A 27,536-nucleotide genomic window follows, 5' to 3' on the forward strand; every position below is an offset into this window, starting at 1 on the left:
TATCAAAAATAATTTTATTGATTCAGAGTGGCAAATATAAATTTTATGTGAGATGATTAACAAATCAAGCTTTTTTCTGAAACATTTTCCAGTGTGAACTTTTATCATTCCACAGCACATCAGCAACCAGTTTATCCACCAAGTGGACTAAGAAGTGTAATCTTTTATTCCAAGAGATCTGATGAATATCACTGAAAAGCAGAGAGACGTACCACACTGATCTCCTCAGCTCAAAGACCGACTGGTCCTCTTACAGTATGAGACGACTTGAACCAAATTAAGCATTGAGAAGCTGTCTTAAAACAATTCATTTTAAATAAACACTTTGAAAGATAAGTAGGTTTAATGTTCAAGGCAGTTTGATAGAAACCATGTTAATAAGTAATCTTAAAGGTGTTACGGAAGCATTATAAAATGTAACTCAACCAAAAGGTATGAAAAGAGGGGAGAAAATTTTAGCTAAAAAGTGGATGTGATTTTTCTCGACTAGTGGAGGAAAAAAGGACAAAAACAAGTTATCTCTGAAGGAGTTTCTACGCCCCAAACAGGAATGTATGGAAGTATACATTTGCTGTATCTGCACAAATTTTACTAACCATCTCTCTGGAATGAATCTGGAAGCTACTTGAAGTAATGTTTTGATTTTTTTTTTAATTAAAGCAATTCACCACTAACCCAAGACATCCACACTGACTAAAGTTTTAAAAACAAAAGTCATGTTCCCACATCTTGACAAATTCCCTTTTGACCCAGTGAAAGGGAGATGGTCAGGTGAAATTTTACACATTTAGTTCAAGGCAGAGCGAATTTAAACCTCCGTCTCACGAGGCGGTTTCTAAAGAAAACGCACATGGCTAGAAGACATGTGAAAGAAAGGGCATAAAGAATGACACACAGGCTAATATCGAGATTTGAGAAATCAACGCTAATCACAGACATCCAGTGGCCTCTATGGTTCAACTCAGCCTCCCTCCTGAAATACTGCCCTGCCAGTTCTCGCTTTTTCAGGCCCTTTCCTTGGTGAAATGAATTCATCTCCCTGAATTCATCTATTGGCTGAAGGCCCAACATGCCGAGTCCTGCGTCCAGCTCCATGCCGAGGCTAAACGCTGGGCGGGGCTCCTGTTCTACCTTTGTTTGCAGGGTGCGTTGCTTCACCAGGCTGGAAGCAGCCAGTTGCAGAGCCTTGGCCTTAAAATGTTGGTTCACGAACGAGTCGAGGTCCACGATGTCTTCTTTGCGCGGACGCAGCCTCATTCCGATGATGCTCGGGATCCGGTGAGCCCGCTGGTGGCTGCGGTCGCTCGCTGCAGGCGCCGGCTTTTCCTCCCCGCCTTCGTTGTCCTCCTCATAAGCCTCCGTTTCATCCTGTGGTCCCTCGTCTTCCTCCTGGGGTCCCTCGTCTTCCTCCCCTTCTTGCACAGATGCTGGCGGCAGAGATGTAATGGGGTTTGAGGCTTCCCTAACTATTCTCTCTGCATGTCTTTGAGACAGTGACTCTTGCAGTTGATGGGAATGTTTTGCCCTTTGCTTTTCCAAAATCTTGTCTTCACTCTCAAGATAATCTGAAACAGAAAAAGACATTTCAGTTATTACTGCCTTGCACTTCACTATGCATCCTCTTTCTATGATAAGGTTGACAGTTTGGACAGACTTAAGCACACTCTCTGCTCAGTCCAGATGTAGAGCTGTGACTTTCTGAAGCTCTTTAACGTAAAAGACTTTGACGTCTTTGTTCTTTCCTCAAAAAGGAACCACTAGATTAAGCAGTACCTGTTAGGATGCGGCTCGAGGAGAAGTAGGACCCGAGGAAGGGAGTAACCTGCGCCCTGTTCCAGCTGTGCTCTCCGTTGTCCTTCACCGTGTGGCAGGATGGACACATTTCAGGGGACGGCCACTGGATCTTTGGGAAGTGAGGGTCTTCACTCAAATCACCTGGTGGGGATGATCACAGACACACAGTATTAAACTTTAACAAATAAATGCAGTGACAAAAGACAGAGCTGAAATTTGGGAGAAAGTTGTGTGTATTTTTCTTTAAATTTCAAAGTTAATCTGCTTCTGTCTAGTCAAATACATTGCATTATTATTAGTTTCTTATTGTTTATTTATTTAATCACCATGTTTTATATTGTGATAGCACATGTGAACATTTTTTATAATTTTATTATCTGGTCAAAATGTTTTACATATTTTAAAATGGATTTCAAATACAAACAGTAGCAAAACAAAAAGACAGAACATGTATTTAAACATTTAATTAACGATGTAGGGCCTTCTGTTGATCTACTGACGTTTTACAGCATTTGAACCTTTACAGAAGTTTAACTCTGACAATATTACCTTTTTTTGTTATTTGTTTCTGGTTATGTATGTTTTTGGGTTTTTTTCAAGAAATTTACTGAAGGCATATTCCAGACACCAGCAAAAACAGTGTCTATATCTATATTTTTACTTTTATCTGTATTTCTCTATAAAATTCCTTGCCTGGGATTGCAGTGCTTTGCAAACTCTTGTCAGAATTTTCATCAGGCCAATTACCACAAAAAATGAGCCAACAGGTCAATATTAAGAATTACTACAGAACACCTCACCGTCTACACAGACATAATTCGTAAAAAACAAAATGTAAATTATTGATATGCACCATCATAATTTAACGTTTTAAGTGATCCATCTAATTCTACTTTTACTCTAAAAAAACCTGAATTATTTCAATAACTACAGCAGATTAGAAAAAAAAAAAAAAAGTTTTGTTTCCAGATAGCTGCTTCCTCTATTGTCACCTTTTTTTCCTCTCCTTGTTGACTGAAGGATTTAAGTGCATTGAGGACGAGATGCAATCTGTGGTGAACCCATTACATCTTATCCCAGTGCTCATAAAAACTAAGTGCCCATATGCATATGTGAATGTATCCGTTTGAGTGTGTATATGTAAATCACCCGTCAGCGTTTGTCTGCATGTAATCTATGGATTGATATTGTGTGTGTTTGTGTGCACGTCTGCGAGTGTGTTCATATGACAGGGTCTAACAATGATCGATGGGCTTCTGGGGGTGTCCCAGTGGGAGGGATGGTGAGATAATAGATGTTACCAAAGTGGACAGCTTCTCCCCTCGAACAAACACACAGCTCCGCTGTTTTCAGGCGGGAGACCTCTGTGCTCCGAACCACCTGTCATGTTTCTCCACAGACCCCTGAAAGCAAACCCTAATCTCCAAATTGAACGGGAGCGACAGAAACTCAGGCGGGAGCTGCCCTTCTAATGAATTGGAAACTTTCTCCTTAAAGGTGTTCTTGTTTGTAGCTGCTGCACACCGACACCCAGATTAGCAGAACAAACATGAGCGCATGTACACAAAAAAATCAAGCTAGAAAAGATGCCACTGTGCACAAGGACACGCAGAAACACACACAATGAGGGCAGCAGCCAGTAATGAATTGCTTGTCACCAGCAGGCCGTTGTGTGTATATGTGTGTGTGTGTGAAAAGAGAATAAGCAGAGCAGCAGCAGGTTTGTCACTTTACAGCGCTGTCAGTTTACATCCTCCACCACCTCCAGATTAATCTCAGTCATGTGTGTACGTACTCTGCATATAGTGCTTTACATAAAGGATACATCAATTTTATTGTACCTTGGATTGACGGCTGCTTGTACGCATGCATGCATGTGCGTGAGCTGCTTCTTAGCTGGTGTTAGTGCATGTTTCATATTCCTCCCCACCTCCTCCTTTATTCTAATGAGGCGCCATGTTTGGGAACAGAGTGACTTCCGAGGCTCCAGCTGCACCAATATCGTCACAGGAGCCTGTTGCCGAGTGGCCGTCAGATCAAGGAAAACATTTTCATAAATATGCATCGTTGAACCAACTTCATCAGCACTAAACTGGTGAACAGCAATCAATTGCACCACAGAGTAATGCGTAATAATGTAGATGACTGCCAGGATGTATGACTGATGTCCAAAGCAAAAACTTTAAGGTATCTCTACTTTTCTATTACGTGAAAGAATCAGCGCAGAAGTTATACAATCCTTAAGTTTGACATGAAAGTGTGGTGTTTGTGCTCTGACTGATCTCATAGACAGGTGTGTGGCTTTCCAAATTAAGTCCAATCAACTGAATTAGGTGGGCTTCATTTAAGTTGATCATTTAAGTTAGTGGAAAGAGCTCAATGTTGAGCTTTGTAGCAAAGGATATGTAGACTTACCTAAATGTGATCGTTTTGTTTTCAGTTTGCAAAAATCTGAAACTTTTTCCCACATTGTTGTAACAGGATAATTGTATTTGAAATTTTTAGGGGAAACATTGACTTGATGCAATTTATAATAAGGCCGTAACATGACAAAATGTGGAAAGTGAAGAGCCATGAATACTTTCCGGAAGCCGATCCTGTTGCTGCAGAGCTGGTGTGTCTGCAGAAATGTGTCTCAGTCTGAGCTGTTGACATGCAGCAACAGGACGGAGCTGCCACCAGTCTTAACTCAGCTGCTGCAAGGCCCAGGGCCCTGGGGCCTCTTTGTTGCCAGCTAAATTAATTGTCCGGCTGCTTTACAAATGGCTGATCTTTCATGCATGGCTGCTTGTAAAAGGAGGGGCGGGGAGCCGTGCTAAAGAGCTCCACTTTAGGAACAACAGAAGAGGAGGGGTTGCCTGGATAGGGAGATGGAGTGTACTTGTCCTCAGGGAAGACGCCGCCACTCACTGAAACAAACTCAACCAATTCTGTAATTCCCACAGCCTCTCTGCTGCGAACCTCACAGCTGACCCGCCTCACAAAAGGCAGAGAGGACGTTCATGAGCTGCTTTGTCGGTAGGCGGGGCGGGGTACAGCAGGGGAAGCGTGTGTGGCGTGTGTCAGGGTGGTTGCCACCTGCCGTCATATAATAACTTGGGAATAGTGAGTGTGTTTGTGTGTGTGGGCAGAGCTGTCTCTCCTCAGGGAGCTATCCAGCAGGGATGCAGCTCTATTGCTTGTCAAGCAGAGGCTATGAGTCCCAGGGGACAGCGAGTGGAAAGAGAGAGGAACGACAGCCAAAGAAAGATGGATGGGTAGAAGTGGGATGAGCTGGATGGTGTTTAAGTGTCAGGGGAGGAGACACGCACGGGGACCGGTGTCCTTCTGTGCCCTGCTGTCCAGGACACAAACGGTCCCAGAGAGGGGGACAGCAACACACAAACAAAAGATCACGATTCAACAAAGTAGGCTGTTAATGACGTAGTTGTTCTTAATGAAATCACACACAGGCAGGCAGAAAGGAATACTTATCAAAGTCCACTTTCATAATGAAGAATAATTTGCACCAGTAGTTAATATGAAAAGTATACAGAGGGGACATTAAATACAGATAAACAGAGATACAAAGAAATCTGCTGGTGACCAGATTAATTATTAGAATGATTAGCAATAACAGGTGGACCAGTGAGAAACTAGGTAAAATCACCTCCAGCTAAGCTACTTTAAATCTGTGAAGTGTGCAAAAAATGAAGTTAGAGGAAACACAAGAGGCCATTTACATGAATGACAGTGAGAAAGAGTGACACTTCAAGGTGATAACAGGAAGGCTTCTGCAGGAAAATTGCTCTATTTTATATTGGTGTGCTGAACTTTGCAGTTAGGAAAACCATGTCTTTTATAGTGCCGTCTCACACATGAATGTAACATCACCTGTTCCTAATACTAATAATTAATAACTGGTCAAATCAGGAACACTGAAATAACATATTTTAATGCTGTCATTTGGTTTTAAAAGAGAAATCTGAAAAATTACTTAAAAAGTACATTAAAGCACCAAAAAAAAAAAAACAATCATTATAGGACATGAACTACACAATTCTGACTTGTACATCTTTATAGATGAGGAAACTTCTTATGCAAATATAAAAATAATTTGGACTAACACTCACATTCCTGCACAGACAGCCAGGGCAAAATCTGACAGATGAATAAGAAATGGTTGGAAAGTTTTCAAACAGTAGTGGGGGTCTGCTGGGTGATCAGTGGAGGGGAAAAGCAAAGGCAGAAGAAGACGAAGAGGGGGTCGGGAGAAAATGGGGGCGGCTGAAGCAGCCCCCATTTTGGAGGACTAAGACGGGGGATGACAGCTGGCGTCTGATCTGGGGATCCATCCTTCTTCCCCCCACCCTCCTTTAGGCCAATTAGGACCAAGTGATCTTAAGAACAACCCAAAATATTGGAAGGTAAAACTTCTGATCCCAATTGGTGTTGGAAATGGGGAAATACAGGATGGGAAAATGAAAAGGCAGGAGCTGCAACTAATTGGCTTCAAATGGAATTAGCAGTCAAAGAAAATTTGACTCACTTTATGACATATTACTCTGTTTTTTCCATGTGTGAACCTGAAAACAATCATGGTATGGATATGCTAATGTGTTTAAAGTCATAGATTAGTTAAAGTACTATCATAATACCAGATCAGTGCAGGCCAGGCATTAAGACCATATAAAACATGGTAGGGGGTTTCTGAACCTCTAAAGCTGGAGTTAAATGGTTTTAAAGATGTGTTCCTGGTTTGAATCACCTCAAGTCTGAATGGATTCTCCAGCTTGGTGGAGCAAAAATACAGCTACAATGTGGAGGACATCATCTTCCAAGGACCAGAGGAGCAGCTGTGGCAACTCTTACCTGCAATTCTGTTATTGACCCGATTGTGACGGTACCACAGCCACAGGACTGCTGACGGCAGCGTGGTCACCTCCTCCAGATTCTCCCTCGCCATGTTCTCAAAGTGCTCTGCGCAATATCTGCAGCCGAAGAAGTTGCGAATGTAGTTTCTCATTGCATTTAGCACCTCCTTTGGATCTGGAGGAGAATAATGAGTTTAATCAGTGAGATCAAGATGAGTACTTTGGTTTTAGAGACCAATTTTATCCATCCAACTTAGCATCCACTATTTAGTAAGAAATTAATGACTATAGCCTGAACACCCATGAGTCTTCCCATGAATCTGTGGGCCCACAGTGACAGGCAGCTGGGTTAACACCATATTGAGGTGAATAATCTCTGAGAATGGAATAACCCAATCTGCAGATTAAATGTCGTTAACACTCTGTGTGAATGGTGGCCAGGCTGCTGTCTCAGGACCTCAACAGTCCAGAAACATATTTTCCCTTTGTCATTTGCTTTTGTTCTGAGCTTAGCAGGCCCTTTAGATTAACTTAGCCACAGGTTGGGGTGTGCACAGACTCCTGCATGTGTTTATCAGGTGCTTAGTATGGGCACCTTTGCATTATTTGCAAAGTGTTGACAGAAAAACCCTCAAATGGTAACAACATGTGGAGGATGTGAGCACATGCGCTCATTAGGATGGTGGCCTTTGGGGGTCCAGATGGACACCCCTTTTGACCGGTCCATCTCCAGGTCACATGATGGTCCATAAACCTTGGGATTAACCTCTACGTGCATCTTGTGTGTGTGTGTGTGTGTGTCTGCATGTGTCTGTGTTTGTTTAGTGGGAGATTAAGGTCCCTGCCAGGAGCAGAGCTTCTGCTCATCTGCCCGTTTTATTACCCACTCACATTCCTCTAATCTAATATAATCCCTTTTCACACAGTCCCAATTAGGCTCAATTTCAGATGTTATAAAATGACACAACATAAGAAAATTTTAATAAGCATAAAATATAAATCCCAGTAAATCTTCATACTTCCTGATATGTTGTGTTTGTTCAGTCCTCCACTGTCTTAGCAATCATTAAAAACAGAAACTTTTTAGTCACAACAATGCAAACTGTTTGCACCTGAGCCTCCAGTGTTGTTGGCCTGGACAGTGAGAACGTGGAAGAGGGTCCAGACCCCACAAGGATAACGTCTGAACTGGGGTTGTGAACCCTGGCAGCCCACCCACCTCACTCCCTCAGGCAACGCAGCATCTGGAACCTGACAGAAAAGAAACACAAGGAAAAAACAAGAAACAGAGTAAGAAAAATAATCTACAATAATAAAGTTTAATAAATTAAATACAATAAAGATGTTCAAAAAGTCACGTTGCAATAATTAGCAAATCTGCTGTCACTATTTTTTCTATTTTGTTTGCATTTGTAAACTTTCTATGTAGGTCTAAATGGGAGGAAATGAACAAGATGTGTTATTTCATAAGAGTATGTTTATCACTTTTGATGTGCTCCAAATGTGAATAACATGTTTGTATTGGGATCATGATCATGGCATTCAAAGCACTCAAAGGGTGCATCAGTTTTGTCATAACATCCCCATCTCATTTTTTCTACATATTTACACATGAACCAATCATCTGAGATCTAATTTTCAATGTCCTGAGTGCCATCAAGTGTTCAAATATTTATCATTCAAATCATAAGAACTCATGTTATCTCACCAGTTTCCAGCATCCAGCATGCTGAGGTGGAGGACTCTTCATCAATGCAGACAGAGCATTTGCATGATGTTGCATGACATTAAGTAATGTGATAATTGTGTCACTTTTGCAGCTCTGAAAATAATCTAGTTGTGGCGCATTTGTATGCTATGACTGACTGTGGCCCTCATGCACCACAATTTTTCCAATATGTCCAAAATATCTGCAGCTGGTGATGAAATTAAATATAGTACAGGGTTTGGTGTGTATAACAGAGATGTTTGAACGTAATTTTCTAAAAGTGCATCTTCCTCCAATGCTGTAACACAAGGTAGATGTGCAACTAAGATACAATGGTTTAAGAATCACCATTTATTCTAATGATTCAGCCAATCTTTGATTGCATGACAATTTCTTTGCCACAAAGGAAACCAGCAAGTCCAGAAAACAAAAACTTTTTTACATTCATCTGGTGTCTACAGAATTAAACAATCTATAATTTAAAAGTAAAAGTTGAGTTTTTAACATGAGTTTATTACAGATTGTTGCTTTGACATGTCGAAAAGGTGTCTTCTTCAGGACAATGGGAATTTACAGTTTCCAGAATTATGAGAATCCTCTACCAATTAAAGCGTCTCTCCAGGAACTCCCAACCTGTTCGACTTAATGAAGGCCGTTCCACGCAGTTTTCCCAATCAATGAGAAGTCAGACTCAGGTTAATGGCTCGACCCACCACTAATGAACAGAGGCTATCCAGTTCTCTAACCAAGAGCTGCAGCTGAATCAAACAACATATTTTCTCTGACATAAAGTCGTTTCACTCGCTGTGCTGCATCGCCATCGCTGCAGTGACTGACAGGATTACTCTCTTGTCAATAGTAAAGATTTTGTGTGTGGACGCTTGCGTGTTCTTGCACAATCCATTTCCACTGAGGTGAAGTCTATTCGTACCTTCCCATTGATTCATTGATCCATTGATTCGTCTGCTAAAAGCTAATGATGTAAGTAAGTGACTCTTTCAATTTGCAAGGGGCTGCACACTGGAGGCATGCAGGCTTCACTCCAAAGACGACAGATTCTCAGATAGGAATTAAAAGGAATTAAGGACACAAATTTATCTTCAGAAATTTGGATTTTGTTATGATCCTGCATAGAAAGACTTCTTGATATTTCAAATATGATAGGTTTAGGGTTTAAGTATTTTCTCTAATCTTCTCACAGACATTCGACTTTACAGTCTGGGCTCATTTTGTGACGATTGGCAATCCGACACTTCACTCCCTGTCTTTCACACAACAATACAAAGCACAATTTTCAACGTCAATGGTGCGCTTTATGCTTCTGTTAGTAGTCAAGTGTTTGCATACCTGTGCTGTGTTATCCACTCTCTCTCGAAAGGTTCTGTAGGAAATGGGACCTTCATTCTGGTTCTGTAGCCAAGAGTTCAGAGACTTTAACAAGTTCATCACCACAGGGCGGCCGGGGAAGTACTGGAGAGACAAACAGAACAATGAAAGTAGACATTAGCCATCTTACTTTTTCTTATTTTAGATTATGTTTTTTATGTGCCCTTTTTATAAAAAACACATAATCTAACACCCTGAGTGTTTTCTGATTCTGGGAGAAAAATAATGCAAGAGGAGCACTGCAACAATCACATATCAACAAAAGTTTATATTCAGAACTTCTAAAGTTCTGAATAAAATAACCCTGGACTGGAGAGCAGTATGGCTTTTATGCCAACCAGAGGGTGAGAAAAGTTTACCCTTTTGGTTCCAGTCATTTTGCAGGAATACTTGTTGATATTTGCAAACAACATTCAAACATGATTTTTGTATTTGGTTCAAATGAGTGAGCAGACAGTTTAATAAACCAACCGTAAAATCAAAACCAGATCAATATAGCAGTAATCTCTGAAACAAATAGGACCTTGAAAGAATATTCATGTCTTGTGTTCCAGATTTTGTCATGTCATAATAACAATCGTGAAACTATCCTGGCACCGAAATGCACAGGTTTACGTTTGTGAGACAGGATTTTCTTCTCGTTTACTAAATTTTACAGATCCAACAACTTGTCTGTTTTTATAAAATTGAATAACGTCGTTTTTTTTCTAGTCTGATGAATCCACCTGAATCTTTCACTCATCGTTTGGATATTTTTTTTCCCATAATTCACCTATTTACTTCAAACTTATATCATTATTTGCACACCTGGGTTACATCATGTGTCCAATAATGTTTTGTCGGGCTTGCACACTGCTCAGACAATGAGGGTCGAGCGGTTTTCTTCTCCGCACCTTTAAAAACAACGTAACTAAGTGTGACAAAAGCCGAGCTTAAGCCTCTTCCTTCATTAAGATTCACCTCCTAAGCCACTAACAACCACTTAGACGCGCCCTGAGCAAGCTTTCTCCTGGTGCGTGTTTACTCCCAACCACGGTCACCACAGTAACTACCACAGCTGGAGGAAACACGAGAGGGCATCTAGCAAGAAGGGAGCAAAAACAGAAAGAGGAAATCCAGCTGATGGGCGCCTGAGACCACTGATGACAGACTGAGACATGCAAGTCTTCAAACGAACAACGTGACAAAGAGAACAGCTCATACCTTCTGCTAATAACTTACAGAGTGAAAAAGGTGGACTGCTTTTATGAATTCAGCTAAATGCCTTTTATAGTCTTATAGTAAGAGGTGTTCTGTTTTTGCACAATTGGACTGAGTGCAAGGATCTAGTGTTTGTTCCCCAAATAGAAACACTTGCTTGGTAACGTTTTCACCAAACATGTTTTTGAGTTCCAGATAAAACAGCAGAACCCTCAACAAAAATAAACTTTTTTTCAGAATTATGACTTTGACATCAGATATTTCTCAGAAGTCAGATGAAAAGAAATATAAATTTATTTATTTTTTTTACATATCAATGAAACTAATCCTTTTCCATAATAGCATAATCTCACACAGATATTGAGTTAATCCAGATAAAATTACACTTATTCTACAGGTAGTTTCCTAAGCTTACAAAGTCAACATTTTCAGGGCCTTTGGAAGAAAACAAAGCATCACCTGTCCTCTACTTTACTCAACAAACAGTATCTGAAGTTTCACTACAGACTGATCCTTTGCTTTACCCCAAATCTATGCAGAGTGTTTAAATAACCCTTAAAAGCTCAGTAAACCCAAATTTTCTAATCCTCATACGGCAACAGGTGTCGTAACTAAGAAATGATCAGTGTTCATAATGTAATGGCTGAACTGATAATAAACACAAGCAGAACACATGCTAGAGGCTGAAGTTGGGATGTGAAGCTCACACCCTCACTAGTGATGTTTGCAGATCACTTGTTGCAGTAATATAATAGGTTTAGGTGAGCATTAGATGTCTGAGTGCCACCCAGTCAGAAAACCTCATTTAACATCCATATGAATTTAAGCAGACCAGAAAACGCAGGTGTTTTCCACTAACAGGCTTAAGTCTGCCTCACCAAGCAACAATATTTATGAGGATATGACCTCCACTGATTTACTTGAAGAGAAAAACAGTGTTATCTAAATTTGTGTAAAAATCCTCCCCGTCACTAACAATAAGGGGAAGCAGGAGCAGTTTTAGCAGATACACAGTATTTTAAATCTGGCATGATACATTTGGTGCCAAAGCAAAGTTATTTTATAGTCTGCAGGCATTAATGTCAACAGTCAAGTCTTAATTGCCAAAGCTGAAAAAGTCACTTCAAACATTAGTCCAGAATATTCCCATTTACACTAATAGAAGTTTACACTTAGCACACTGATATGCATCTGCATCAACTATCACAGTTGCAGATAAACATTAAGTGAAGCAATATTTAACAAAACATGAAAAATATTCAGCTGACAGGACCATTAAAATGATTCATTTGTGGTTAAATTCTTTATTAGGGATCCTTTCTGATTATCGATTTTTTCCCCTGCTGCTGCTTTTATCATCTCCACAATCTCTTTCTACAGAAGAAAGGGCCGTCCATATCTGAAGTAGCTCAAGAAAACAAAAAAACACACAAACTTTGCCTCCTTTAACCATATACCCCTGCTGCCCCCACCAATCCCATCCCAGTTGGACCATGACAGTCCCATTCACCCTGGCAATATGTCATCCCTCATCCGATTAGTATCAGCAGCACTTGAGAAACCACAGGCTGCTTGTGGTGAGAAGGTCCTGAGAGGGTCGCATCTGTTGGCTGCAGCAGGGCGACTTGGCCAGTCTGGAAGGTAGGGGAAATAATCCAGCAGGTTCAAGAGTCCTACAGTTGTAAAAAGTAGTAGAAATATTTTCTAGTAGTTGCTCATCCTTGCATTGACAGCTGATTTAGGTAGAGCATGTCCGCCCTGGACTCGGGAGGCGTGAGACGGCGGAAGCATTTCAGACCAGGCCTCTCCCCACCCCTCCCTTCTAATTCTCCGTTTTATTCCCCTGTCCCTTTGTCTCCCCTCTGAGCTGAAAGGCTTCTTTCAAGAAAAGCAGGATGGAGGTGTAATCCTTAAAAACCTCGCTGTAATGCTCCTGATGCCTCCCGAGATCCACTTGTCTAAATCCTCATAAACATGTAGCACATTCAAAAAAATCCGGATTCACCACGACAAGACATGTAAATCTAGAAATATCACAATTTGTTCAGAAAAACACTACAAGACCACAGCAGCAGATACTATAATAGGGAGTACTGTAGTTCTTGGACACAGCAGAATTACAAACACGAGTATTAGGAGCATTTCTGCGGATTGGACAAAAGAAGATGACAGAATTCAAATTTATGTGTCTTTGAGATGAGCCAAAAAGCAACAGCTGATTACTCATTCAATCTGTCATAAACTGGCTGCACTCAGAGCTGTTTGTGCTACACAATCATTTACACACACGCATACACAAACACAGCAACAAAATCCCACAAATGAGGTCCTGTTGGAGCAATGAGGGCTTCAATACATGACCCAAACACCTTTGTGATAAAACTCATTTTTATTGCCAGTGTGTCAGCAACAGGAACTCTATTAATTCAGTTTCTGCCAATTTACAGAAAATTGAGACATTCCCAGTTAGATTTTAAAATCATTTTCCAGTAGCTTGGTCTTAACTGTCAATAATTTTTTTGTTTGCTTGCTTGTAGCTGAGTGACTTTCAGGCGATTCACCTCTTTATTATTATTTTAAAATCTTAAAGACAGGCTGGTACTGATCAATGACATAGTCACTTGATTCATTTCTTTATTTTATTATTTCTGACTAATTAGTCAACAAATAATCAAATGAATGATCAAACCTAACAATTTATTGTAATTGTAATATTATTTTTAAAGTTTTTTTTTGTATTTCATCCTACTCCTGATGTAGCCAAAACGTCTCTGACTTCCTGTTGAGGGATATTTGTTCTTTTAGTTGGACATAAATATATTACAAAAATTGACTTAAAACAATCAATCAATCTCAATGCTTCAATCAGTTATCGAAGCATTAAGAAAACGTTCCTGTGGTGGAGAAGGGAGGGAAGTGTGTGTGCATGTGTCTGATGCAAAACAACAAAAAGTGCAAAAAATACAAAACATCAAAAAGATAAAACAAACAGCAAACAAGTTGAATATAAAGACAAAAAAAACTGCATCCCTTCTAATCAGACTATGCAGTATAACAATTTATGAAGTTATTAAAGACCATTTGGCTCGGACTTTGTCCGTTCTTAATAGCAGTTGTTTCTGTTTAATTTAAATCTGGACTACATCTCTTTACTTCTACCTCTGCAGTGTTAATGTTGGGGGTTGTGGCTTCAGCAGTAAAGCTGTCATTGCTTTGTTTGGCTCCAAGCAGCCAAACAAAGCAACAACACTATTTACTTGTTAATGTAAATGTCTTCTCCAAAGTGCTCAAGTATATTAAGCATCAGGATTAATTTCTTGAGTTTTCAGCTTTGCCAGTATTTTGTTAATTGATAAAATGAGAAACATCTTATTAGCTTAGCAGTAATTGTGACCGTTATCCTCAAACAAGCACTTTGGAGAAACAAAATGAATGTGCAAGAATAAGAAGTGCAAACTACATTTTTGCTCTAAAAACAACATCACATGTGAAATAATTTATTCAATGACAACTCTGATGACTTGCTTGTTTCAGTAGAAAACGCCATCAGGACATGTCGTGTTTAGTGAGCGTGACACTGGAGTGAAACGGTGACACAGATCCTGAAGTCAAACCATTATGATTCACTTTCTCTCTAATCTGTCCAGATGACTCACTCACGAAGTTCAGGTGTCGGCTTTTACAAATTCATACAGCTTTAAAATGAGATAATTTAATTAACTAATAAATAGTTTATTGCTTTCAAATCTGTGTCATACTTTGTAACTGTTGGCTGCTTTTACATAGGAAGCTCCATGTTCTGCGCTCACTACAAGGTTAGAGCCAAAAGCACAAATTGGTTTATGAGGGCATCAGTTGTTAAAAAAAGTATAATCATTTATTGTCACGTACTCGTTTTACATCGACTCATTTGCGATCAGAAACAAACTTCCTGGTTGCCTGAAAACCATTTTAAATCTAAACTTGCCAGAGGTATGAATGATTTAGCTTCATTTTAAGAACACACATCTTTGCATCTTATTAAGAAAATGGCCTGAATGTCAGAACGTTGTTTCATAATCTACTTGGCATCTCATCTGCTCACAACAAAGCCTGTTTGAGGCAAGGGCGCTCAGTCAGAAGTCAATGAGGACGGTCAGAAGTTGCGTTCAGCCGTAACAATGACATCCTCCTCAGCTACACAAAGCCCTGCTGAGCCGTGGCCGCTCTATTCTTGTAGGGGGAGACAGGCTAAAAATACCACTGGGACCTGCTACCATTGACTAAACAAGCCGGAGCTAATGGGAGGCCACGGCGCTCTGCCCTCCACGCACACACACACACACACACACACACGCAGACACTGACTGAAGCTGGCTTACTGCAACGCCTCCCAAGAGAGTGGGGTATAATCAGAGAGATTGGTGGCAGACTGGGGCAGTGAAGCAGCCTGGTGCACAGCCAACAGGGACACGGCTAGCAGGTCAGGCCTCATCATCACAACATGCTGGCTTGGTGGGCATACACACACACACACACACACACACACACACACCGCACACACACACACACACACGCACACGCACTCAGTGAGGAGAGAGGTAAAGCAGGACAGTGTGATGTGTAGTAAGGAAAAAAGTTTCCGCCACAACAAAGAAAAGAAATAAAGCATAAAAACAGTTTTCTTTAAACCACACTCCTTGTGTTTATACAGCGACTTATTAAAAAAAAATCACAGCTGCTGCATAGACATGAGGAGGGGGCGTGTTGGCTGGTTTACCCTGTTTAGATTAACAAGTTGCTGTGGGCTGCATGTGGGTGGCAGCCACGCTTCAATCCCACTGGGGACCAGCATAAAGAGGGCCAACCATCCCCACGGGAGTCTTTGTGCTCACTGAAAGGCATCCACTTCTGATTTCAAAAGTGCGAGTCAAAGTGCTTCAACAGCGGCAATAAAAAAAAACACCAAAACACAACATCCTTAGCAACAGTATTTAGGCAAACCTAAACAAACACAAATTAGACAGAGAAGGATTAAAACAATAATAGGTTATAAACATGAACCTCACATCTACACAGTAAACCAACATTGTGCTGTCTCACTCTCCATCTAGTGGTGACCTGCTGCAACTGCTTAATGGATAAACATGCATCTGTGAAAACACTTTCAAATGTCCAAATTAAGCATTTAAAAACAAACAAAAATTTATTCAATGTCCTTCATGCATGTTTTTTTTAATACACCAGAACTTGTACCATCATTCTTGTAAATTAAAACAAAAAGGTTATTGAAGAGTAAAAACATAGAACTGTATCTTACACTCCTACAGCATTTGAAAATAAGAAAAAAGAGTGGATAGGAGTTGCTTTTTAATACAGTTTTTACGTAAAATAAAAATGGTGAGAAATGTTTTAAAACTCAATGCAATTAATTGAAATAGGAAATGTTTAATCTTTGCCTGCTGTGAGAGAAAATATTTTTTAATTCGTTGAATGCAACAAAATATAAAATAATAATTATTTTAACTTTCCTTTAAGATCACCACTTTCAAGTTCAATGGAACTTATATACTTACAATATGTATAAATAGTGCCCCACTTTATTCCTGCTGCAGGATGTCAAATAAAAGTCCTGATATAATTTTGGTTTCTCATATCTTGATTCAATAAAAAAATCACCCACCACTGTTTTTTTTATTGAATATTTTTGCACAGAATGCTGCCATCTCTGATCATAAGTGCCGTGTGCTGTGACTACCTTTGCCAGGACAGAGATGTAATCTTTCAGAGCAGTCAGAGCATCTCCTTTAAAGACACTTAGGAGAGCCAGCTCCACACGCAGCGAATGATGCAGCGCTGACTCCAGGTCTGCCATGTACACTCGGGAACTGGATGTGCAAACACCAGTCACACACACACACACACACACACACACACACACACACGCAGACATGAAAAGAGGAAGTAACACCTGCAAATAATGAGAATGAAGCAGGAGTGTCTTGTTCACACCTGTTGAAATCTCTCCAGGGCTCTTCTGTGCGGTTCTTAAGGAGCTCTGTGAAGATGGGTGGAGGTCTCCCTGAGCGCACCACACCCGGCAGCCTCTGGAGGGCGTAGAAGTAGAAGGTGCGAACTTCAAACTTGCTGCGGGTGAAAAAGGTTAAGTGAAACCAACACCTTGGGTGAAATGGTGACAAAACCAGATGGAAAAGCATGGGGAGACAAAGAGGACAAAATATGCAAATGATACCGCTTCATAGAAACTTCCAAATTACAACAAAGTAAGTAAGTAAGTTTTAACTTTCCTTTAAGATTTTTTTTTCTCTGCTTGAGAAAAAAAAACAATGAATGACTGTCTTTGAAATACACAAATGGACTGTTTCATTCTAACACATCGAAATAGAACTGCTAGATGCTTATTCATATTTAAATATTTATTATACACAAACTATTAACGTACTTTTTTCTGTATTTTTAAAAATCACTTCCAGTTTTATAATATTAAGAATAATCATATTAAATGTCAACAACTTACTATTACCAATACATTAAATTATTGTGAATGTATAAAACTTTACTTTTATACAGATGTTAAAGCTCTTACAACTTGCCGTGTAGCTACACAGGACGGTAAATGTCTGACTGCAGCATTTATTGTATAAAAATCATGGCATGTTCAAACTGCTGATGTTTTCTGAGCTCAACATTTCAAAAAGGTCATCTTCTATTTATTTCTGAAACACTGCATAATTTTGGACACAATGTATTTTCCAGCTAATTCAAAAGATTTTTTTTTATCCGTTTAGTGTTGATGTGAAAGCCACACAGAGAGAGCAACGTCCTGCTTTAGCTCAAGATAAAATTGTGACTTAAAGAAATAAAAATGAAACCACCAAATTAAAGCGTGATTATTATTGTTGAGGAATCAACATACATTTGAATTCAAATTGTAAAGAATATTCAAAATAAAAAATGAAAATATTACATAAACCGTAATATTAGATTTGGGTTAAAAGCAAAGCAAGTTAGTGAAATTTCTGAAAATTGACTAAAGCAACTTTTGCTTTCAGTTTGATCTACTACTAATAAACTGTAGCTTTAAAATGTTTATATATTCTCTCAGTGACACATTTCTAAGCTTCACTGAGTGTTAAAAGAACTGTTTCTTTGTATTTTCTTACATTTTCCAGTGTGTTTAAGAAAGTATTATTTTTAGAGTTAATATATGCGATAAAACCTGAATCTATTCACACCCCTGACAAATATAAATCCTAATTGTTTACCTTCTGCTAATATTTTTTCTGAAATGAGAAACGCAAAAGAAAAAATAATTCACAGCAGGATAAGTTTTGAGAAAAGGAAAAGATTAATTTTAATGTACATTTTATTAAATAAATGGCAAATTATGAACCATTTACAACTCTCAAAAATTAGTAGAAAAAAACTTCCAGCCTCCAAGCTATTCCTATAATTACTGATCAGCAGGTTGCAGGTTTCCACTGCAGTTTGGATTTATCTTTACTGCTAGTCCACAGGGTTGGAAGGCCTCTTTGCCATCACCCTAATCTTAAGCACCCAACACAGAAGGGCAAGCGTGAAAACAAAATTCAATACTTATCAGGTTGAAGTCAGACAATCCTTTTTACTCAAAACTTGACTAGAGGATAATTCCTTACAGTCAGACTCCCAAAAACATCTGAAATGTGGAACCTGCAGGCTTCCATAGAAGAAGAGAATCTGAGATGTGAGAACTCAAGGAGTTCCTACACTTGTTGTTGTGTGTGTTATGAGCACGTCTTCAACTGTAAAACACATGCTGTTATTTTTAACTTAACCTTACATTTCATAAATTTACAGCCAAACATTTTTCTCGCTTATGAGATTAGTTTCTGAGCACTGAGCAGATGGTGCTGGTGGTACTGAGAGAGATTGCTGATTATTTTAGCCACGTGCTAACCCTGCAAGCTGGAAGCCCGGCCGTTATTGTGTTATGCTCCACATCCCTCCATCCCATTTGCTTTCTCTCCTCGTCACAGGCCGAGAGAGGGAGAGAAGGAGTGCGGTAAACCTCGGGCTGGATGGTAATAAGGAGGATGGATGCTCTGGCCCTACGCTCACTCACGCCAGCCAGGGACTCAATTACACCTGTGTGTCTGGTGGGAGTGTAGAGATGTGGAGGGAGAGCCATTCATCCACTGATCCCCAGGGCCAGCGAGCAGGCAGGCGTCAGGGTCGGCCGAGAGCAACAGATTCACCTGGGAGCTGCATGCTTTACATGCATGACGAATGTGACGAACACACACATCAAGATAACACACACATCAAGATAACACACACACAGACATCACACACACAAAGACGAACTCTGCTCTCCCAGGATCAATCAGATATTCAGCGATGATGGGAGGCCATCTGTCGCCGTGAGCGGCCAGGTCTTGTTTGGCAGGTGAAGCCAGAAAAAGCAATGGCATTGTTTTCATGCAAGAAATTAAAAACCCTCCCTTCTGTACAGTGATCGAGATGAGGGGGGTGGGAGTCGGCGAGAGATGAAGGGTGAATAAATAAATCAGCAATAAATCATTTCCTTTTTGCATTTGTCAACTAAAAAGGAGTCCTCTTTGCATGCCAAGTTATTGAAACGGCCAAACAAAGAGGCATAAACAGCAGATGCATTTGCAGGGTGAGGAACGATCAGAGCCGCTTTATGATGGTGAATAATGGCAGCGATTTTGATGTTCTGATCCCATTAAGAGGCCAGATGTTTAAAAATATTTTCATGAATAGGGTTCAGATATTGAGCTCGCAACAAAGCTTCTCAGCAGAAAGCAAGGCTGCTTCATGTAAAACAATGGGAACCACTGATGTTTGTGCAACTTAGAAAAAAAAGTTGAAGATGTCGGAGTCGTTTATATGCGTGAAAATAATTTGAACAAAATGCAATATCTGCATGAAAAAAAATTAAACAAAAGAAAAACAAAGCTCCTCTAGCTTACACTGTTGATGGAGGCCATCTTTGAGCTTGATGAGTAAAAATTTGGACTAAAGGACAGAATCAAACGTGTGTTTTAGCCACAATGTGCACTGTGCTTCATGTAGGATTATAATGACACTAGACCCCGTCAGGTTCAACGTGATTACAAAACAGCATGTTGCATAAGAGGAACTCTGCACAAACACTTACACTACGAGTCTCTCAAACCTCCCATCTGGATAGTAGAGGTAGCAGGAGGGAAACTCTGTCACTCCCAGTTTGGACACCAAACCTTCCTCTGTGTTCAGAACCCTCCTCACAGTAATGTTCTCAAACTGCAGCAGGTCAAGGGTCACCTGAGGTATACAACACAGGCACTGAATTAGTTTTTATTTACATGCAGTTATATTGTATTGTATTATATCAGGAATTTTAGTGATTTATTTGAGCTGTTCTTGTTGCTGCTTTTAATGGACACATCAGAAAATAAATGCAAAGAATTAAAAACAAATAAATAATTGAATTAGTTTGAATTCATTTTGAATTTTCCCTAATCCACACAGGTCAGAAAATTATTTGGATAAATGTACCTGAGCACATTGCAGAAAAAACATACACTTACTATCTATAAGGACATTTCTGACTTCATGTATAAATTTGTTTTGTTTGGGCATCAGCGCCCTGATAGAAATCCCACTGCTGTTCGAGTTTCAATTATATATGGAAACATTGTTAAGCAGTCCTTTATTTTTATAATATACCTTGTGCAATGCAGCACCACTGACATATCAGACATTTCTCCTCAAAAACCAGATCAATGGCAGGAGACCAGCAACTTTAAGTTAGAGATATTTCTACAAAAAAATAGTCAATTTAATTTAATAAAACAGTCAAATTTAAACATTCGTAGTTTAAAAAGTGAGCTCTATCAGATCCTTCGAGAAGTAGGTTTATCCAGAGTTATGTCATGTCTTCGTTCATCGGCGTACAAATCATGTGGGTTTTTTACAACTTGCAATAAAAGACAAGTTCAAATGCGTCTTAAAGATTCAAAATTACCGTAACATTTATGCCTATATATGACTCATTGAAGAACAAGTGGGTCAATGATTCATTTCTCTGCATGACACATGTTTATGAGCTCAAACGGAAATAGAGTCATCACGATTTGTTACCTCTCTGCCGATGTAGGATTTTTCATCTTCAAAGATTAAGGCCAGGTGTTGAACCGTGTTGGTTTCAAAGAAGTTGTTGATCTCTGCTTCGCTGTGAAAAACAGAGAAAACAAAAGTGATATGGTCGTCAGTAAAATACACCGATAACATCCCGGCTGAATCCCTGGAGGATTTCTGATCAGGTCCACATGTACATGTACACTGTATGTGATTCAGTCACATATCTTGTAAAAACCCTTTTCTTACTGCCACATCCTCACACAACAGCCACTGAGAAAGGAAACAATAGCTGAGGACATGTCCTGAGGCCTGCTATGAACAAATGTCCCTTTGAGGAAAACATCAGACACAAAGAGAAACATCAGCCACAGCTCAAATCCAGAAAGAGAATACAGAAATGGAGCCACGATGTTTCTCTTTAACGGTCAGAGCAGAAATAAACTCCACTTCCTGCTTGGTTTTCCTGCTGAATCGTCACAATGAGCTGCACACAGGCTACAGGGCTCGTGTCTGTATTTGTGCAGAAGACAGTCCAGGCAGAGCAGGAGGCCTTAGCAGCAGAAATAAACAAATGAAAATTCTGCTGAAAGGAGACTTGTTGGTCATCCTGGTTGACTTCTAGCTTATTCCAACTCTCAGGACTGGAGAATTTATTTTTAAAGATGAACGACAAAATCATGTGTCATGGCTTCTCTATGGTTTTAGCAAATTACATCTAGCATTGATAAATAGAAAATGGAGAAATTCTACAACCAGGTCTGACATATTTTTTCCTCTTTTTTGTAATTATTGTCGCGCAGTTGTTTCAAAAAGAAACCACAAAGCAACTGGAGATGCTTGATATTGTTTAACATGTTTTGATACCATTGTTAAGGTGCCCTTGTGTTTACCTGGTGGGCTCCAGCGGGGGGCAGGCAGGGGGCCAGGGATCACCAGGAGACTCCAGACTGTCTATGATCATGTGGCGGAGTTCTTGAACATCACGGGAAAGACCTGAAATCGACAAGCTGTGAAGGTTTTCTGCAGGCACTGCAGCTGGTTTATAATTCACTGAGACACAGAAGAGACTCCCTGAACAGAAAGACTAACAAACGACTCTCCTGTTAGGCAACATCATGAATACTGCAATAATATAAAAACATGTAAAGGCTAATCTATTTTATCTAAATACTTGTATAATATTTAGTCCTGCATCCAGATGAACTATTCTATGTTAAAAGTGGATTCAAACAAATGCTCCTTTATTTGTTTCAGTGCGAGTACAAGTACCTCTGTAGGGCTTCCCTAATGAATTTGCAGATGAGTTGGCATGGAAGAACTGTGAAGTTGAGAAGAAAAAAAAAAGTTAGAGCAGATTAGCCGACCCTCACATGTGACCACAAGAGATCCCAGCTGAAGTTTTACAAAGGAGGAGGGGCTTCTCCCGCTGGCCGCCTTGACCCCCAAAATCCCTCCTGCTTGAAATGAGTCGCAGATGTTGAAGCTGCACCGTGAGCTCAAACAGAAGGACCTCTTTGTTTCATTGGTTTTCACTGGACAACGCAGAGCAGAGACTTTAAAACACACTGCTGCAGAAAAATTCAAGACGCTCCGAACACAGAGGCTTGAAGTGGGATTGTTTCTGTTCCAAATCACCGCAGATCTGTAAATCCTGCATAAACAATCTGGTCCTAATCACCACAAAACTCTCTCTCATTTCTCAATTAAGAATGTAAAAATACTCAACAGAGCACTATCTAATTAAGAGCGCATTAAATATCCCCCCCAAAATCCTAAAAGTACAGAAAAATAAAACTACACACCTTCTGTATTCTGACATAAAAACATTTTACAAAATGTAGTGGAATCCAGATTATTTGCAGAGAAAATCCAGAAAATTCAAGACATGAATGGGCGCGCGTGGGTTCTGTATGCCTCTAACCCAGACATAATTGTAGTTTTACTAAAAAAAACAAAAAATAAACCAAATAAAGAAACACTTTTTGTGGCTGTGTGCTGGCAGTTTAAATACCTTTATAGTGGGATATCCTCTGATTTTGTATTTTGTGCAAATTTTTACATTTTCATCAGCAGCACAGTCTATAGCAGCCATATTCACTGCTGGTTTCCACTCTGAAAAAGAGACAGAAAATGAGAGAGGAACAGTAAACATTTAGTGTGGAGTCACTGTGTTGACTCTGTACGTTTGCACAGGTGCTGATAAGTCATGCTGAGAAATAATCTAACCGTCAGCAACTGACCTTTCCACACTTCCTACATTTAAAAAAATGTACTAAATGCATAAAAACATAATATACAGTGTAAAACTTTTATCTGAAGTTTTACACTATAAAACTTCAGATAAAATGTCAGAAATAAATAACTCAGTATCGTCAGAAATATTGGCTTAGCCAGCAAGAATTCAAGGCTGTTGTTGCTGCTGCGCCTCAAAGTTAAATGGAAAATTTCATCACATTTTACAACCACAAAACATAAGCAGATCACAATCAGGTTTTTTTTACTTTTTCAGGGAAAATTATCTTAAAGTGCACTTTTCCTATGTAAGAATAAGTAGTGGAGCCACATCCCTCTAAAAAGAAAACCCGATTATCATATATTGATGAGATATCATCTGGAACAGCATTTGTAAGTTTTTTTTCCTGATTAAAAAAGGACTTTTCCAGGGAGGAATATGTCAAACGGATGCAAGGCTGCTTTTTGGCAATGCAGACAACGTATGGATGAGAGAGCAATCCTACTTTCACCCAGATTTCTGCGTAACACTTGGAGTCTGGACAGAAAGAAAATCTCTCGGTGTTAGGTAAAGCATCAACCCAAAGTTGATGCAAAGTTGATGCAAAGTTGATGCTGTTTTCTCCTCATCTGTGAGGAAAAAACACAGATGGAGTCAGGACCTACAGCTGACTGGAGGACTTTAACATAAAGTTTTTCCTAAAATGTGTTTAGCCATTTCCATTTTAGTTTTAGTGCATCGTCTTTGACTTAAAAAATGTCAGATGATGTAATAACTTTTGTTGTTGTTTTTTATGTCTGAGCCAAATGAATGAAAGACTGAATCAATAACAAACACATTGGTAACATCAGCCTGAACATTAGCCTGTTAATATTTTTTCTACTTTGTGCATTGACATAAATGTAACCAAAAAGTGAAACAATGTAAAGTAGTAAGATAATATTCAGATGTCTAATAATGCCTACATTTCAATAAATTATTCTCAAGTTTTTTATTCATTCCTACAAACCAAGCTGTCAGTGGCAACACACTAACTCCAGCCTCATCAGATTCTTTACCCTTTACTGTTTGTCTATTATTATTTGCTCTCACTCTTCTGTAAATGAGCTACAGAAACAGCCTTGACAGGATGTTAGAGTCACAATAGAGCCCAGAATAAAAACTATTTAATTAGATCGCATGCTCTATTTAACAGACAGACAATAACAGCTTGCTGCACCAGCAGATGCCAGAAGAAAATCCAGTCCAAAGAAAGACTGAAAGAATGAATTATGCATTTTTAACACTAAATATTTCACTGAAACTTTCCAATAGCCATCTCACTAAAAAATACACGTGAAAGAAGCTTCTCAATAAGAAATCTGAAGCAGAAGAGAAGGTTGTTTTCCAAATGGTAACGTTGGGAGCTGAAAGAAACATTGTCAACTTTCTATTTCAAGGACTCGGGAGTCGTTGCTTAGGTACAATATGACCAACAGAAGAGTCGGTACATGAAATGAGAAAATTTTGCTGCTGCTACTTAAGGCAAAGATAAACTAAATTCTCCCTGGACTTGCTGAAAAAAGTAAGTTGTACAAATATCTTCACATATGACATAGATATATGAAATATATATATATATATATATATTCTCAGGCTCTCATTTAACTTTGGGCTGCCTCTGCTTTTATAATACCCACCTCTGAGCTAAGGGCCATGGCAGAATGAACCATAAACAGCATGTAATTTACTTTAAGTTAACCTCATCATCCAACAACCGACACAACATCATCTTTATATCACCTGTGCTGAATCACTTTTTTTTTTAGTCTAAGAATCAAAACAAGATTTTTCTTGTCACTGACAAGAATTTAAATTTTGTTGATCTATTTCTTGTGGGGTTTTTTTTCGGAAGTGTTTTTCTTTTTCGACTTGTGCATGGAGAAGTTAAGAAATGGCCGAAAGATAAACCAACACTTAATCTAAAACCCCAGTTCTCAAGAACCAGGGTCTGCATTTTTCATTTTTTTCCTTTTAAATGTAATTCTGTGGTGAAGTTGTGAGGAGTTAATAGCTTACTCTTGGTACAAACTTTCTTTGTGCTTCCACTCTGTGTGAACCAAGCAGAAGCTAGTGATCCAAGCTGTGCCAGGAGCAAAACGATATTTACCATATTAAAAAAGAAACAAAAAAACGCAATCTGTAATTTTGTATTGATTTGTGAGAATGCTTATGTAAACCGCTGCTATGTATTGTTTGTGATCCCCTGTCAATAAAGGGAATCACAAACAGCCCCATATTTCGCATATACCTTTGGCTGGCTTTGCATCAACCTGTAGGTAAATGTAGAACAACAATATTGTTTGTATTCTAACAAACAACATCTAAACAGAATAGCATTAATGTTTGTTCATTTAATAGTGCGTCCAGTTTAATGTTGTGCACTCACTACTAAAAACTATTTAAGAAAAAGTTACATGAAAGCCTATTGCACCAGGCAGTCAGAATAATATAAACACATCCGGGTGATCCAGACCCACCTTTGATGTCTCTGGCCAGCTTTTTATAAATGGGAGAAAATGAGATGCAGTGTCCGCACCACGACGCGTAAAACTCCACGACCATAGCGGCGGAGGAGTTGACCAGAACCGAGCCCACGTTCTCCTCTGACAGCAGCACGATCTGGTCTGAAGCCGTGTACAGTCCGGCCTCGGCGGCGGGAGGAGAAGCGAGACACCAGCAGACGAAAAGGGCTGCGGTCGCTGTCACGCCGACAGAAACCTCGTGTCCGTCACTAAACCGAGACGTGGCACGGCCGCAGCGCCGCGCCATCTTCCAGCTGCACCGCGACTCTCGAGCTGCGACGCTCTCTGACCCAAAGTGTCCTCAAAACTTCACTCGACTCGTCCTGCCCGCTGTTTGTTTAAGGTCAGCGCCCCGAGTGGGCCCTCCCACCGCCGAGCGGACAGCCAGAACCCACAGAGCCCACAGAGCAGCAGAGACAGGCTCTCGCCGTCCACTCGCCTCTGATAAAACGGAGGTAAACTGGGAGGTGAAGGCGCTGTGGAACCGACGTGGGAGAAACACGGTGCCTCACGCGCACAGGAAGCACACCGTAGAGTCTGACGTCGCAGCGGACAGTTATATTATTAAAAATAACATAACATGCGTTTCAGATGATTGCACAAAATCCCTCCATTTATTATGAAACTAAAGGGTTTGAACACTTTTCTTGACGCACAGAAATTCTGTTTTCATGCTACCAATTTGCAGGACTTGAGGTTGAAATTAAATTTATTCAGATTGAGCGAAATTTATTGCAAAAGTTCAGAAAACTCAATGAAACGTAAATTTCTGTATGAGATGCAGGCACTTTAATGATCTGGACAAGATGTTTATTTTGGGTTGATCTTATCCTTCTGATAATTTAATGTTCCAAATGATCAAAAACACCTGGAAAACTTCTGCAATGCATTCAACAAAGCATCAGAAAACCTGTTCAAAAGGCTAACATATATTTATTTGTTTTTTTAAAATCTTGGTCTCTTTCCACTCTGCCATTTGTGCCAAACCCACGACGAAAACAGGAAAAACAGGCAATGTAAAAATGTAACATCTTCGTGGATAAAGACCAAGAACTGCTGTTGGACACGTGGGACTCTCCTGGTTGATTTGCATGAGTATCATGTCACAGAGGTCAATGTCACCACAACTACACACTCAGTCTACGCAACGCACGATGCAAAGAATTGCACAAGGAGAAAGAATTGCACAAGTCCCTCTGGGGCTTTTTTCAGAAATATAAACATGAAACTACATACCAGACAAGAAAAGCAAGATGCAGTTCAAAATGACTCAGAACCAGTGAAATCTCAAACCCATGTGGAGGGAGAAAGGTGTAAGGTGAACCTGGAGAATCTTATGTATGTGGAAAAGTTCAAGTTAATGAAAAGTCTCTATTACTGGTTCTTGCATGAAAGCCATCCTGTGCCGATGTCTCCTTCTGAGCCTGAGAAACTGAAAAGGCATTAGATAATTTCAATAACTTTTCTTTTAAAAACCCAAAGTTTTTAAAGATCCAAGATTCATACAGAAAAACTCAGCTTGGGTTTGACCTTGGGATTTGTTGACGTTTTCATGTGAGCTTCTGCCTAAGGTTGTGTCAGGTGCCAAAATGTAATTTTAGCTGGTCTTAATAAAAAATGATAGTTTTCATTATTTTAAAGCCAGTTTCAATCTATCTACAGATGTGCAG

At 39.7% G+C, this 27,536-nt stretch overlaps 1 protein-coding gene across 1 annotated transcript; it reads right to left on the minus strand.

Annotated features, from left to right (window-relative positions):
- On the minus strand, positions 1–26,322 carry qsox1 (quiescin Q6 sulfhydryl oxidase 1). Its single transcript, XM_055054157.1, has 13 exons — positions 25,822–26,322; positions 23,081–23,181; positions 22,339–22,387; positions 21,960–22,062; positions 21,070–21,160; positions 20,105–20,250; positions 16,933–17,067; positions 16,679–16,808; positions 9,703–9,825; positions 7,760–7,898; positions 6,646–6,822; positions 1,774–1,935; positions 1–1,565 (listed from the first exon to the last, which is right to left on the minus strand). The coding sequence occupies exons 1-13, from the start codon at positions 26,111–26,113 to the stop codon at positions 793–795; spliced, it is 2,421 nt and encodes an 806-aa protein (XP_054910132.1). The 5' UTR covers positions 26,114–26,322; the 3' UTR covers positions 1–792.
- Positions 26,323–27,536: the final 1,214 nt, after the last annotated feature.

The sequence above is a fragment of the Poeciliopsis prolifica genome, unplaced genomic scaffold, assembly GCF_027474105.1.
Source record: "Poeciliopsis prolifica strain line A6 unplaced genomic scaffold, Auburn_PproV2 SCAFFOLD002, whole genome shotgun sequence".
NCBI lineage: Eukaryota > Metazoa > Chordata > Actinopteri > Cyprinodontiformes > Poeciliidae > Poeciliopsis > Poeciliopsis prolifica.